Source organism: Acomys russatus, chromosome 3, assembly GCF_903995435.1.
Source record: "Acomys russatus chromosome 3, mAcoRus1.1, whole genome shotgun sequence".
Taxonomy (NCBI): domain Eukaryota; kingdom Metazoa; phylum Chordata; class Mammalia; order Rodentia; family Muridae; genus Acomys; species Acomys russatus.
The window spans coordinates 9,734,720-9,749,222 of record NC_067139.1 but is presented as its reverse complement, the minus strand read 5'-3'; the positions used below and the strand labels follow the sequence as shown (position 1 = coordinate 9,749,222).

The 14,503-nt window shown below is 44.3% G+C and overlaps 1 protein-coding gene across 1 annotated transcript in view; it reads right to left on the bottom strand.

Annotated features, from left to right (window-relative positions):
- Positions 1 to 14,503, bottom strand: part of LOC127209626 (cytidine monophosphate-N-acetylneuraminic acid hydroxylase) — a 45,980-nt gene that overhangs the window by 14,622 nt on the left and 16,855 nt on the right. The window contains exons 6-9 of the mRNA XM_051169315.1: positions 10,643 to 10,790; positions 10,245 to 10,326; positions 9,195 to 9,332; positions 7,307 to 7,442 (exon numbers count right to left, since the gene is read on the bottom strand). Coding sequence (XP_051025272.1) covers positions 7,307 to 7,442; positions 9,195 to 9,332; positions 10,245 to 10,326; positions 10,643 to 10,790 — 504 coding nt within the window. The remainder of the gene's footprint in view (positions 1 to 7,306; positions 7,443 to 9,194; positions 9,333 to 10,244; positions 10,327 to 10,642; positions 10,791 to 14,503) is intronic.

Here is a 14,503-nt window from a genome sequence, read left to right as displayed (position 1 = left end):
ATGTGTGTGTGTAAACAGAGTTTGGGCTTGTTTTCTTTTATCCAGTATAATGTCTGTCATTATAGCTCGATTTTGTTATTTTAAAAATAAACCACCTTTTTATTCTATCTCTACTTTTTGTGGGCCACGTAATCATAGATGTTTGATTGGGGTGCTAGAAAGGAACTTTGTTGGGCTACTCACTCTGCAGCAAGGCTACTCTAACAGATCCCAAGTGGTTTCCTTTACAAATCTGTAGATCATTCATATTTAATATAATTATCCATATGTCTTGATTCACATCTGCTATTTTATTTGCATTTATCTGATTCCTCCCTCCCTTTTTGGCTTCTTTTAGGTTGTCTGCATGTCTTTTGGGTATTTTATTTAGGCTGCCTGTTCTTTTTTTTTTTGGCTAGCTGTGTCTCTTATAGACTTGCTGCTCCAGGGATTATAATGCTGTAACACTCTACACCAGCTGCTCACAATCTACTTAGAATGCATCTCACCTGTTGAATCACGTGATGCTAGAACTACCACACTGAAGGTGGCGGAAGAACAGGAGTAAACAGAAAACCTCTTTTTAATTAATCGGGAGGCTGGAAGTTTAAAAGCCACAATGTAGCAGGACCCATTCTTTCTGCAGGCTGAGGGCAGACTCTGTCCCATGGCCTCTCCTTAGCCATCTCCGCATTGCCTCTTCGTATTACCTCCCCTGTGTGTCGCTGTGCCACAACTGTACCTTGTTATAAGGATACTTGTGAATTCATTCTAACTGGATTATTTTTGTGCACACCTTAACTTCAAGCAGGTGCTCTTCTGAACTATCAGGGCTCAGTGATTTAACATGAGAATTTTGAAGAGACACACTTTAATATATAGCACCTCTATATTCTGAAAATTACATTAGTGTTATATTTTGACTTTTAAATTCAAGAATGAAATTAATGAAAGAAAAGCAGTCTATTAAACATGTCAAAATGTTTTCATTTCTGTTCTCCCCTCAGAATCACTTCTCTTTAATCCAAACAACTTCCCTTAAGGGTTTTGTTTTTGTTTTTGGTTTTTTTTTTTTTTTTTCCTCTCTTTTTTTGTTTTTTTGAGACAGGGTTTCTCTCTGTAGCCCTGGTTGTCCTGGAACTCACTTTGTAGACCAGGTTGGCCTCGAACTCACAGAGATCCGTCTGCCTCTGCCTCCCAGAGTGCTGGGATTACAGGCATGCACCACCCCACCCACCTACTTTAAGTTTTTCTAAGGTAAGTCTGTGGAGTGATCTACAGAAGCTCTCTTCTCGTTTGAGAATGTCTATTTCACCCTCTGGCCTGAGAACCTCTTTCCTGGTCTAGATGGAATCTTTCATTTGTTTCTTTTGTTTTATAAACACATCTGTAAAGTTCTACTACCTTCTAGTCATCACACAGTTTCTGACTAGACATCCAGCTATTTGAATTGTTTCCTGTGAGGGGAAAAATAATCAAAGTAATTTGATATTGCTGTGTCTTTATGTTTGGGTTCCCTTGCTTTGAAGTGTCCAAGCCTCCTTTGACTCAAGCTCACTGTCTGGAGCTTTGCTGGGCATCTGGGATCTAAGTGTGTGCCACTCATCAGATTTGCTTCCAGCCGCTCACTCTGAATCTTGTTTGTGTGCCATGGTCTTTACTTCTTCTCCATGGATATCTGACATTTCCGTTCTTCCACCGGTCTCCTGGGTTGTTGTTTTGTCATAGTCTGTTTCTTGTTCATAGGTTGGATGGCTCCTATGGCTCTGACTTCAAGTTCACTTCCTCTTTTCTCCCATCAGGCACTTGAACACCTCCCATGTGTTCACTGTTGTAGACTATATAGCTTGCTTGTACATTTTCCATTTGGTTCTTCTATTCTCTGTCTCTCTGTCTCTCTCTGTCTCTGTCTCTCTGTCTCTGTCTCTCTGTCTCTGTCTCTCTGTCTCTCTCCCTCCCTCCCTCTCTCTCTCTCCCTCCCTCCCTTCCTCCCTCCCTCCCTCCCTCTAGCTTTCTTCTGTCTTTATGGTCAAGAGACTTTGCCATTTGGCTTTTATAGATGTTTGATTTTTAATTTCTGCCTTGATAATTCCAGCAACTGTGTCATTTTGGATCTGTTATCTATTGTGTTTCCCCTCATGACATAGGAAGGTTTTTCCTGTTTTTCTTATATCAAGTAGTGCCTGATGATATCATTTCCCTTTAAAAATTATTCTATAAAAATCTGGGTATTGTTTGTGTCTGTAGGAGTTGAGATTGTTGTTTTAGTAAGTAGCTTAGCCATGTCATGTTTATGCTACAAGTTCAAAAGCACCTTCTTCATGCTGTGGTTTCAATTGTAGTTCCTCTTTCCATGTTTTCGGTGCACCTTTCAGCTCTGTTCCACACATGTGCCACCAAGCCACCAACGCGGTGCCTGAACAGTTCTCTGTCCTGTGCTTCAGATGCTGAGGCTTGGCCTCCTGCTCACACTCATAAAGTACAGCCAGGGGCTGAGCTCCAGAGTTTACTCAGCCTTCTGGCTCATTTTCAGAAGTATCTCTCTTGCAACATCTCCAATACCTCCTGCCTCCCTCCCAAGCGCCCTGCTCTTTGCAATGTGAAATGATATGTCAGTGAAAGATGATCTACGGAGAAGCCGGTGCTTTGGTTTCCCTAACTAGATGAGTACTTTCTGAGAATCTCATCCACTTCTGGAACTAAGTGTTGGAGAGAGGAAAAACAGCAACAGAGCAAGGCCCAGTGGCTCCTTCCTGTCATCTGAGTCCTTGGGAAGGTGGGCAAGTCTTCCTGCAAGTTCAAGGACACGCAACGATACTGCGCCTCACCCTGTCTCAAAACAAGGAAAGAAATAGAGGAGAGAAGCAGAGCGAGTCCGGGTGAGAACAGGAAGAGCAACAGCGGTCTCTCTACCCTCTTAAAACCGATAGCGTTTGACCAGAGGAAGGCTTATTTCCCTGGGGCTTTCAGGCCGCCCCAGAACTTCCCCGTTGCTGAGTGCTGCGGAGCCACGTGGGGAAATTGACGGGTGGAAAGGAAAGAACTAAACAAAACCAAACTTGCCAAAGCTCAGAAGGTTCTCCTACGTTTCCTCATCCCTCCCCTTGACCCCTAGCCACTCCCAACCCCTTGACCCCTAGCCCCACCCCAACCTCTTGACCCCTAGCCTCACCCCAACCCCTAGCCTTGCAGCCTGTTTTCAAGCAGTGTTCAACACCAACCTTAGGCTGTCCCACTGCTGAGCTGGGAGACAGTCATTTCCCTGATCTTAGAATTATTTTTCCAGAAAATTATCTTTCAGTACTTTCCCCTAAACTATGGTAGAGAATCGAGAGAAGAAAGGAAGAGGGGGGAAAAAAGTATCTCCTGGGAACTTTGCATATTCCTGACATTATGTGGGGGCATTTTATGCCTATTAATCACCTAGACTTCACATGTACATATGAAAGTACAGGTTTATAACCCCAATGCTGGGGAGTCTGAGGCAGATGGATCCTGAGCTGAAGCCAGTTCAAACCACCGTAGGAAGATCTTATCTTAAGAAAATAACAGCAACAGTAAGGCATGGCTATCACTCATACTGTGTCTTGCTCACAGACATTTAGAGCTCAGGCTGGTGTCAGCCCTGGTTCCCTGTTAGCAGCAGAGCATAGCATAGTTCAAGCTTTAAGCAGTCTAATATCTGAACTGCCCCATCCCTGCTCTGCTACCCTGCCTGCCCCTGAGCTGAGCCTGCACTGTGCTGTACACAAGACAATAGGTGGTTTTCTGTCTTACTGAAGATAAAGACTAAAAACCCTCTGCCCCCTTCTCAGGCATCCCCATGTTCTCTGATATCACAGCTGTGAATGCTTTTAGGTTCTTTTTTTTACACCCCCTTTACCATTAGGGGAAAAAAATTAATATTTCTCAGGTTAGCTGTACCAGATGTTAAAGTATCAAAAGCATTCTGCACTCTGCTAGGTGTCTTCTAACGTCCAGTATGACCAGTGCTCAGGCTGGTCCGAGGGGAACGTGGTTCAGATCCCACCTCTGCTCTGAGGAGACTATGGCATTAGAGATGCAACTTCTGAAGAGAGCTCACTGTGCCAGCTGACTGCCCTGTAGCTCCCCACCCGCTGAGTGCACAGCTGTTGACCAGCTCTTCTCCCCCTTCCTTTTCTCTCTGGTTGGTTGTTGTTCTGTGGGTTTGTTTTGAGACAGGCTCTTATCTCATAACCCTGCCTGATTTGGACCTGGCAGTTCTCCTGTCTCAGCCTGCAGAGTGCTGAGGTTACAGAATGCAAACCTGACTCCTACATTGTCTGGGGGATGCAGAGAAACCTGGAGAAGTTTCTCATAGTCATGAACTTAGAACACTGTTGGGGAAGCCCATGTCTCTCGTCCTGTGCTGTTGTCAGCAGGCCCAGCCCTTCCTGATTCTCACAGTTTGTTCTGACTAGCTTCCTCTCTCATCTCCACCCTTCCTGCCCACCTTTCATCTCTCAAGGTTAAATGTGGGCGAGCAGAGGCTAATGGTCCAGTACATTCTGTGTGGCCCATGGCTCTTTAGTTATCAGTATGGATGCTTCTTATGGGAAAATTACTTCTGGTGGGCTTTTTTAAACCACATAGATTTCTACATGAATACGGTCCCTGAACCCAGTGTGTCTTTATCCATCAATTCCAATGGATATCAGGACTCAAGTCAAAGGAGGAGTTTACCTAGAGGGAGGGTATATAAATTTTTTTTTTAATTAGAAAATATGACAGCTAAGCCAGACATAGTGGCTCAGTTCTGTAAACCTGGCATTGAGGAGCTAGAGGGAAGGGTATGACTGGGACAAGACTGGAGTTAGCCTGATGTCTATGGAGAGTCCTAGGCTAGCCAGGGATACATAGCAGGCCTGGGTCTTGGTTACATAAAATACAGTTAAAGACACTAAAACACAAAGGCCTTGTTGCAATTCCTAGCGATATAATCTATTAAGTTTACAATCATGAATTTACTCCATAATCCATAAACTAAAAGTTTAGCATACCTCCCCTGGAAAGATGCTCAAAGCTTTTCTCATGGTACATCTACCCTGTGCTTGAGGCTGCTTATAACCATTAGCCCCAGGACACGCCTGCCTGTGCCTCACTAAAGCTGGGATTACAGGCATGCACTGCCACACCTGGCCTGCAAGTGCTTTACCAGCTGTGCCTGCCCCCCAGCCACTCAGTCAATTTTCTAAATTAAAAAAAAATATATTACTTGATTTATATGTCCTGGTTTGCATCCTCACATAATTTGTATATTTAGGTTATATCAATTCTATATCTATATTTCATAAAACTATGGTTCAAAACTAGATTTATATGCTTTTTGATCAAGCCATATTTAAAGGTTTTCTGATACCAAAATCAAGTACAAAAAGAAAAAACAGACCTGCGTTATCTTTGTGCAATGTTCAAATACACATTGACAAAATTGGTTCAGTTCTGCAGAATTCATTTGACTTTAAAACAAAAGCAAATCGGTGTCTAAAGTTGTTTGCCAAGAAGTTGGCTCATTCTGTCTTTTGCCTCATTGAACATCGATGTGGAAGAGTGCCACATGTGCAGCTAAGTGGCTCTAAATACCAACACTAGCCCAGTGCACTTCAGCCTCGACTTGGAACACTTCAGTGAATTGTGACGCTGCTGATTTGAACCCAACCTTGGGCCAGTAGGATGGCTCTGAGTATAAAGGTGATTACTTCTGACACTGAAGAGCTAAACTCAATTCCCAGGACTCATGTAATAAAAACAGAGAACTGATGCCTTAAAGTTGTCCCCTGACATGCACATGAATGTGGCCTCACACACACACACACACACACACACACACACACACACACACACACACAGCACTGTAAAAATTTTAAGTAATGGTCAAATAAAATATTTTGCACATCAACTATTTTAGAAAATATGTACAATAATAGTTATTGACCAGTTATGAAAAGTTTTGATGTTAACAGAAATACTTGGTACAGGTTGATTTGTGTCCCTCTCATAAAAGATATATGAGAGTGCTAAAATGGAGTTACTCAGGGTGTGGCCTTTGTTTGGAAAGAATGTCTTTACAGAGGTAATCAGGCTAAATGAGGCCATAAAGATGAACCCTCATCTGCATGTCATTAAACAGAAAAGTATGGTCACAGGTAAGCAGGGAGAGGCAGGGGTGTGGGGTTGGTTGACTCATGAAGAGGTCATCTTCCACAGTGAGCATCACTCAGGCATGTAGAAGAAGGAAGAAAGACCTGGAACGGAACCTTCTTGGCTTCTGGATCTGAAAGAAACTGATTTCTATTGTTCTGAACGCCAGCTAGTTTCGGGAACTGTTGGTACTATTTTGTTTTCTTTGTAGCCCCAGGAGAGTAATATATAATACAGGTTCTGTCTACCAGAGCTTCATGCTGAGCTTTCTCACACTTGCCTTGTTGTCGAGGGTAAAAGTATAAAGCACATTGCTGCATCTTATCTTGGAAAACTTGGAGTGAACAACCTAGTCTAGTTTCCCATGACCTACCTGAGGAGCGTCAGCAAGGAGCACACTCACTTTCTTTCACTCCCTTTCTCTACACTGAGATGCAATGCACAAAGAGTTTGGAGCCAGGCACCCCAGTGTTTGCTTCTCAGTCCCTCATCCTATAGGGTGGCTCTGGGCAAGTCTCTTTATCTCTCTTGGTTTCATAGCCCAGCTCTCTCGGAAATGCACAAAACCTTCCGCATGGTGGCACTGGGGGGAATTATTTAGATGAATTAGTTAAAAGGCCCCACTTCACCCTCTAGCATATGCTTAATAATGACTGGTTGCCTCCTGCCTTCCTGAGGGATCTCTCAGACAGGGTCTATCTGCTCCAACTCTGGGGGCTACAATTCATCTGTTGGCAACCGGTTTAAAAGTTGTGGACTCTTGGACTGGAAAAATAGGGCAGTAAAGTAATTGCCTTGTAAGTGAGGACCCATGCTTCATCTTGGAACTTATGTGAAAAAAAGGCAGACTCATTGGCACACACTTGTAACCCCAAAGCTGGGGCCAGAGACAGGCAGATTGCTGACGGCCAGCCAGCCACACATGCACACATACTCACACCACAGGTACACGCATACCACATACACGCACACACACTCACATACCACTCACACACACACATACACACACACACACACACACACACACACACACACACACACACCCCATGAGTTGGGGGATTGAGTTCTCACAATCTTCTCATTGCGCAATGAGCTTATAGCAAAGCCATTCATTCTGATGGACACTAGCTCATGTATAAATATTGAATGGAATGCCGAGCCTCACTTGTCAGATGGGTGAGACTCCACGAAGTACCCAGCAAACGGACAGTAGATTCGGGGCTGCAGGTCCTTCACCAGCTGAGCTTTGTAGTTCAGCAGCTTTCTTCTTTCCGCTTTAATGAACTGGGCTTTCCATTCCTCTGAAACAACAGGCTTGGGGTAAGTGTCCTCCATGCAGGTATCACTGAAAGTGAATGCCCTGGCTCCAAGCTTCTGAAACTGGGTTGTGACCCCACAGAAGGATGTGTAACTCAACATGGAGGTCACAAGAAAATCAACAACAATATCATTTCTGAGAATCCAACAAACCAAACTTAGTTCAAAATAAAACACATAATGAGTGGTACTGGTAGCCTGTGTTGTGCCTTGTGACATCACTGCACGTCACATGGACCTACACTGTAGAATGCCCTCCTCTGGTGGTACCAGCCATGAGCAAGCCATAGGGCCATTAGGAGGCATCCACACCAAGTCCCACTCACTACATCCTTGACCTCATCCTGAGAGCACTGAGACTAGAGCTGCCCATTCCATCCTCCCCTTGCCCCATCCTGTGCTCCACATTGGAATCTTCAGTGGCTGTCTTTCTTAGCTCCTCCTGGATGGCCCCTACACACTTACCCCCACACCCTCCAGATGCTCCCTTGTGAGATGAGTGGACCGTGCCACCAGGGGAACTGGCATGGGACTGGTAAGGTGGAGCATGTTTAAACCCCTGTAATCTCAGACTTGAGATTTAAAGATCTCATCCTGTGATGGCAGAAGTGGAACAAGCTCCCTCCCTGTTTCCGTGCCTGCCTCTCAGCATGGGGCATGGAGACCTCCGAGGTGGTCAGGTAGTCACATAGCATAGCTGGCAAATATAGCATCACCACCATCTTAGCCAAAGCCCATTCAATGCATTCACCTCCAAAACTCCTCCCCACTCGGTGCACAGGAGGTTCTGCTCAAACTATTGCACTAACCAAGGGCAATACAAATAGTAAATATTGAACCCTACTCTGATCTTACCAATGGACAGAATATTGTCCACAGTTATGAGGAGAGAGGGGACTGACTTTGACATGAACTATGGTGCTCCATATTTGACCACCTCCCCTTGGTGGGGAGGCCTGGTGGCACTCAGAGAAAGAATAAGCAGGCTACCAAGATGAGACTTGATAGCCTATGACCATATAGTGGGGGAGGAGGTCCCCCTTGGTCTTAGACCTAGGGGAGGGGAATAGGGTGAAAGTGGGAGGGAGGGAGGAACAGGAGGATACAAGTGATGGGATAACAACTGAGTTATAATCTGAATAAATTAACTAAATAAAAAAATAAATTAAAAAAAAGCTCCCCACTGTGCAAGGTTCATATAACACTGAGGGGGCAGATGAATGTAATCTCTCTCTCTCTCTCTCTCTCTCTCTCTCTCTCTCTCTCTCTCTCTCACACACACACACACACACACACACACACACACACACACACACACACACACGGGAACTTGAGCTAGTTCACCAATAAAGGTGCATGCATATAGCTGTTTCACTAAATATCAAGTCACTGATTTATCCTCAGGGAATGTTTGCTTCCCACCCCATCCCCACACTCCTGTAGCCCCCCTACCCACCCCACTTCCAGTTTCAGACTCTGCTTCATCCTTCTTGGCTCAGTGCCCAGTGGTGTCCAGGCATTCCAGGGAGAAGCAGGACCACACTCCATCTCAGTGCTCCCTGTGCCCTCTACCATCGCATCCTGAGGCCTGCGGTTCACACGTCTGGTTTTCTAACAGAGCTCATGTTCCTTTGAGCAGGAACCATATGCCAGTTATCTGTGTACTTATTCTCACAGCATCCACCCCAGCACTGTGCCTGCCTGGTGCTCGGTAGCAGTAGGATATAAATTATTACCAGTAAATTTTCCACCACTGAAAGTCATTGGAAAGCCTGATGCTCCTCCAGCAAAATCACTCATCATCAGAGCCACTTTCTCAGGCAGCCTTCCCCCGTTGGGTCTAGTGCAGTCCACTGTGTTGAGTATTTTATGACCTGTGGGGAAACAACATGAAATCTCGAATACTCCAGTTTGAATGACCAAGCCAACAGCTTAGTCAATTATAGAATAATTGGTATATCCCCTTCTCCATCAAACAAACAAAAACCAGCCAACCAACCAACCAACCAACCAACCAGACAGACAAAAAAAAAAAAAGAGGAAGCTGTCAGAATCTAAAGTCTTAGAATATTTCCAAAGGAAGCAGTCCATCCCTGTGGCTGGCTGGCTTCTGGGTGCCTTATGATGACCATCGGCCTCATTTCCCTGTGGCTCACAGCATACTCCCTGTCTCAAGATGCTGAAGCCAAAGACTCAAGTGAACACAGATGCATCTATCCCCGGCCAAAAAGAAAAATCTACATATGTTCCAAATGATCGCTAAATAAATAAGGCCATGCCTTACTCATGGTGACATTTTCTAGGGATGATATCTTTTTTTTCCCCCTTCCCTTTGTTTTTTGCTGAGCTCTGCTCTTTGAGATAGGGTCTTGTAGAACCCAGGCTGGCCTGAGCTGTTTCTTGAAGCATGACACTGAGCCCCTGTGCTTTCGGCTTCTCCTTCATGACTGCTGGGATCCCAGATGTGTGCCACCACACCCAGAAATATGATGACAGGCACTCGTGACAGTTATTCAACAATAAAGTACGACAGTCTTGAAACAGTATAAATATTGGTTCTCTTGTGCTAAAAGCAATGTACCTGTCATAATAGACTCCTAATTATTGGAAAGTTTTCATCTGAAAGAAGAAAAATGTAGAAGGGTCATTTCCCAAAGACAAAAGCATAGCGTACTGTTTCTTGAAAATGGAGACAGCAGAAAGTGAGCATAGGATGAGGTTTCAGACATCCTTTTCCACACCCATGGCATGGTTCGCTTTTCATTGCTTTTTGGCATAGGAAGTACCTTTGTACTCCACAATGATGCATGTGTCCATCTCGGGGTGAATGCCGTCCATCAAGATCATGAACCGGAGATTTTTGTCTACCTGCAAACCGACAATTATACGGGTCAGTTTGGCCTTAATTTAATATTTGAGAAGATTGTCACTTTGAGCAGGATTGACAAATCAGACCAGAATTTAAAGGAAAAAACTATCTGGAATTGGATTCATTAGCCTGTTTCATAAAGTCATATATTTGCTAAATGGAAAGGAAGTCTTCTAGCAAAGACAGTTATGTTCAAAATTGAAGCTAAAATACAGGTTATACTTACTATGGCCCATGTACAGAAACACAGGCCACTTTCTATGTATTTAAATGTCACCTTAGAAAGCATTATGAGAGAACAAACAGCTCTCTGACCTGCTGCCACATCCCAAATGGAACCACGTTGATGTTAGTTAACCGGACGCCACTCTGATCCAGATTCCAGAACACAGGCCTCTCTGTGTCACCAACATAAACAGGAATGTCTGGTCGCCTCTGGGAAAGCTGCTTCAGTGTTGGGTAACTAGATCACAGAGGTGGGGAGGTGAGAGGTTAAAAAGAAAAACTGAGACTCACTAGCAAGAGAACAACATGATGGCTGAAACGGGAGGAGCTGGGGACTAGGCTTTCCTGGGAGTCCAGAGAGGCTTTCCTGTTCACACTCACGGCTGCATCCCGGAAGTAGAGGACACAGCCTGGGACAAGAGGAGCCTGTGGGTCACCACCGTGTGTCCGAAGGTGGAAATGTATCCTCTAGATGACTCAGTTACCAGAAGGGCCGTACAATAACATTTAATGGAGACAGTCAACACCCTAGCAATCTCAACTGCGTGTGACCAGTCACCCCAGAATCTCCAGGTGCTTATCTACATGATGGAAGCTATCATCTCTATTGAGTACTCATGAGATAAAGGGATTTTAATGTGGTACTGCAGGGCAGTACACTGCCACATGTTTCAACATACATTGATTTTTTTTTTTTTTTCTGTTGTGGGTTTTATTGTTGCTGCTGTCTGTTTTGCTTTGTTTTTGAGATAGGGTTTCCTTGTGTAGCCCAAGCTGACCTGGAGCTCCTAAAATCCCTCCTAACTCAACCTCCTAAAGACTAAGATCATAGGCATGGGCCACCATGCCTGGCGATCGGTCTCTGAGGATCTTGTTTTCATAGATGAGAGAACATATTCATAAATCTACAAGTAATCAATTGGTCTTCAAACTTTGGTTTTTCTGACCAAGCCAGCACTGCTTCCACTAGAAGATAATTTCTAATTTTTTTTCACTCTTAGTTTCTAGTTTTAGAATCAGACTAGTTTGCAGGCATGGCTCTGCACACTTGTGATCTCATCCAGACAGACAAGCACCAGACTATCATATGAAATGAAACATGCTGCCATTAGCACAAACAGAATCTGCAAGTCAGTATGTTTCAGATGCGCTAATATATCATTGTCGCGTTGTGCAGGGCTGCACAAATAAGCAGAGTCTTTGGGGGTGGGCTGGGGGAAATACGGAGGAAGCAGGTTTTCTCCTGTAAGCAATAGATTAAACCTTCCAGGATTCTTTTTGACCTGCCTTTAATCTTTGAATTCAGAAAACACATCTCCCATCACAAAGAGAACAAGGAAAAAATTACTCACAAAGGGATATTTACTGTTTTTATGCCTGTGGTGGTATGAATGAAAACATTCCCCATAGTCTTGGGCATTTGATTTTGTTGTTGCTGCTGTTGTTGGTTTTGTTTGGTTGCTTGAGACAGGGTTTCTCTGTGCAACAGCCCTGGATGTCCTGGAACTCACTCTGTAGATCAGGTTGACCTTGAACTCACAGGGATTGTCTGCCTCTGCCTCCAGAATACTGGGATAAAATGCATACAATTGAATACTTGGTTCCCATAGGCAGTAGCCTGGGGAGGCTTAGGAGGCCTTGGAGGAAGTGAATCACTGGGGCATTCTCTCCGCTTCATGCTCCAGTTCAATCTGCGAGCCCTCAGCTTGTGGCTCCAGCCACCTCAGCAGTCCTCAGTTAGGGTGATCTTTTGGGGCATTGTGTAAAGACTGTCCTTGTGTTATTCAGATGCTGGTTTCGGTTCACAGAGAGCTGAGTACAGGTCAGACTTTGGTACTGTTCCTCTTATGAAGCATCTCCTGCCTCAGTATTTTGTAAACAGTCTTCTCCATCCCCTTCTCATCAGTTAAAGAAAAGAGCTGGCCAGCCTGTAGCAAAGGCCGGAGAGACTAGGCAGGACTTCCAGCAGAGATAGGGACTCTGGGAAAAGATTAGAGACTGAAAGATTCACCAGTAGGACGTGGAGGAAAGAAACAAGTGCAGGGACTAAGACTGAGAGATAATGGGGCCACTTGGTGGGTCGTAGGCCAGGCCATTTTTGTCCAGTTGGAATAGCTAAGGATCTTCCCAGCTACAGTGTCTAAGCTTATAATAAATATAATAAGTCTTTGTGCCATTACTTCATCCACTGGAAGTCTCAAAGAAAACCCCTCCTTAGTCATCCCCTGCTCCACACCACCCCATGATGAACTCTAATGTTCTGGAACCCCGTAGGCTCAAACGCATCCTTTCTTCTATAAGTTGCCTTGGTCACAAGCACAAAAACGTTACTAATACTAACTAGTACTAACTAAAATGAACCAATCCTACCAGCTAACTGGTAATGCTTATTGTCTGCTAATGCCACGTAACAATGCAATACCGATGCTATGAAATCACATTTCTCTGAACTCTATTCACTATCTCACACTGTTTCTCCCTTGTTTTTATAATCCAGAGAAGTTTTTCTTAAAGAAGTAAAGGTCGCACAGCAGGATTGGGGTAAATGACCTGAGTAGTCATTAATTGGCTAGGAAAGATTCTTTTTAAAAATTATTTTATTAATCTATTCAGATTACATCTCAATTGCTATCCCCTCACTTTATCCTCCCACTCCTCTCTCCCTCCCTCCCTCTTTCACCCTTTTCCCATCCTCTAGGTCTGTGACAGAAGGGGACATTTTCCCCCCACCATATGGTCACAGCCTTATCATCTCTCATCCTGGTAGCCTGTTTATCCTTTTTCTGAGTGCCACCAGGCCTCCCAACCAAGAGGAAGTGGTCAAATATGGGGCACCGGAGTACATGTCAGAATCGTTTTTAAAAATATATATATTTATTTATTATGTATACAGTGTTCTGCCTGCATGACATATGCAGGCCACAAGAGGGCACCAGATCTCATTATAGATGGTTGCGAGCCACCATGTGGTGGCTGGGAATTGAACTCAGCACCTTTGGAAGAGCAGCCAGTGCTCTTAACCTCTGAGCCATCTCTCCAGCCCTCATGTCAGAATCTTAATAAGAATCTTAATGAGAAGAGTTTTGCCAAAAAAGATGAAGTGAAGGGGTCAAAACCCACAAGTGTCAGCAGCTTTTCAGTGGCAAACACTCACCAAAGTGGTTCGTGATGGGAGTACTATGACTCTGACTTTAGTGGGTCACACCTTTGCCTCAGGGAGATGCTGACACCTGCCAGCCTTCAAGCCAGTGGCTAAAGAGTAACCTGACTAAATGAGATTTAAAGCTCTTATCCCTACCTCACCCAAAATTCAGTGCTGTCCGGCAGAATGCTTCTCTTTGTAGGTCATGGGCAATCGTGTTTTATAACACTGTAATGCAATCACGTCATTTACATTCCACTGCCGTTCTTATTTACTATAACAGGCTATACAAGCATCACACACAGCGTGGTTAATAAGCAACCGGCATCCAGGATTTCCTCAAGCCTCAGATTAGACAGGCTTACTTCCAGGAACTGGATAAAGACGAAAGCATTGCAATAAACAAACAAAGCTATATGTACAGCGCTGTGGTCTCCCAAGGGGACAGAGACAGTTGGGAAGTGAGTTATAAGCAATTTGTTAATTGCTGACTCAGTTCATCCAAAATGTAAACCACTTCCCTTTAAATAATATATCAAGGCATAGTCATTCCTTCTAGTTCTCGATCCTTTAGAGCAGAAAGTCAAGGGATCGGGATCGGCCAACTCACACAAGCATTTTACCTTTCACAGGGACAGTCTCTAAAAGTACACCTGTCAAACACTGTCTATTTTTTTTTTTTAATGTATACGTTGTGCATTGGATCACTTTATAGATGGTTGTGAGCCACCACGTGGTTGCTGGGAATTGAACTCAGGACCCCTGGAAGAGCAGTCAGTGCTCTTAACAGCTGAGCCATCTCTCCAGCC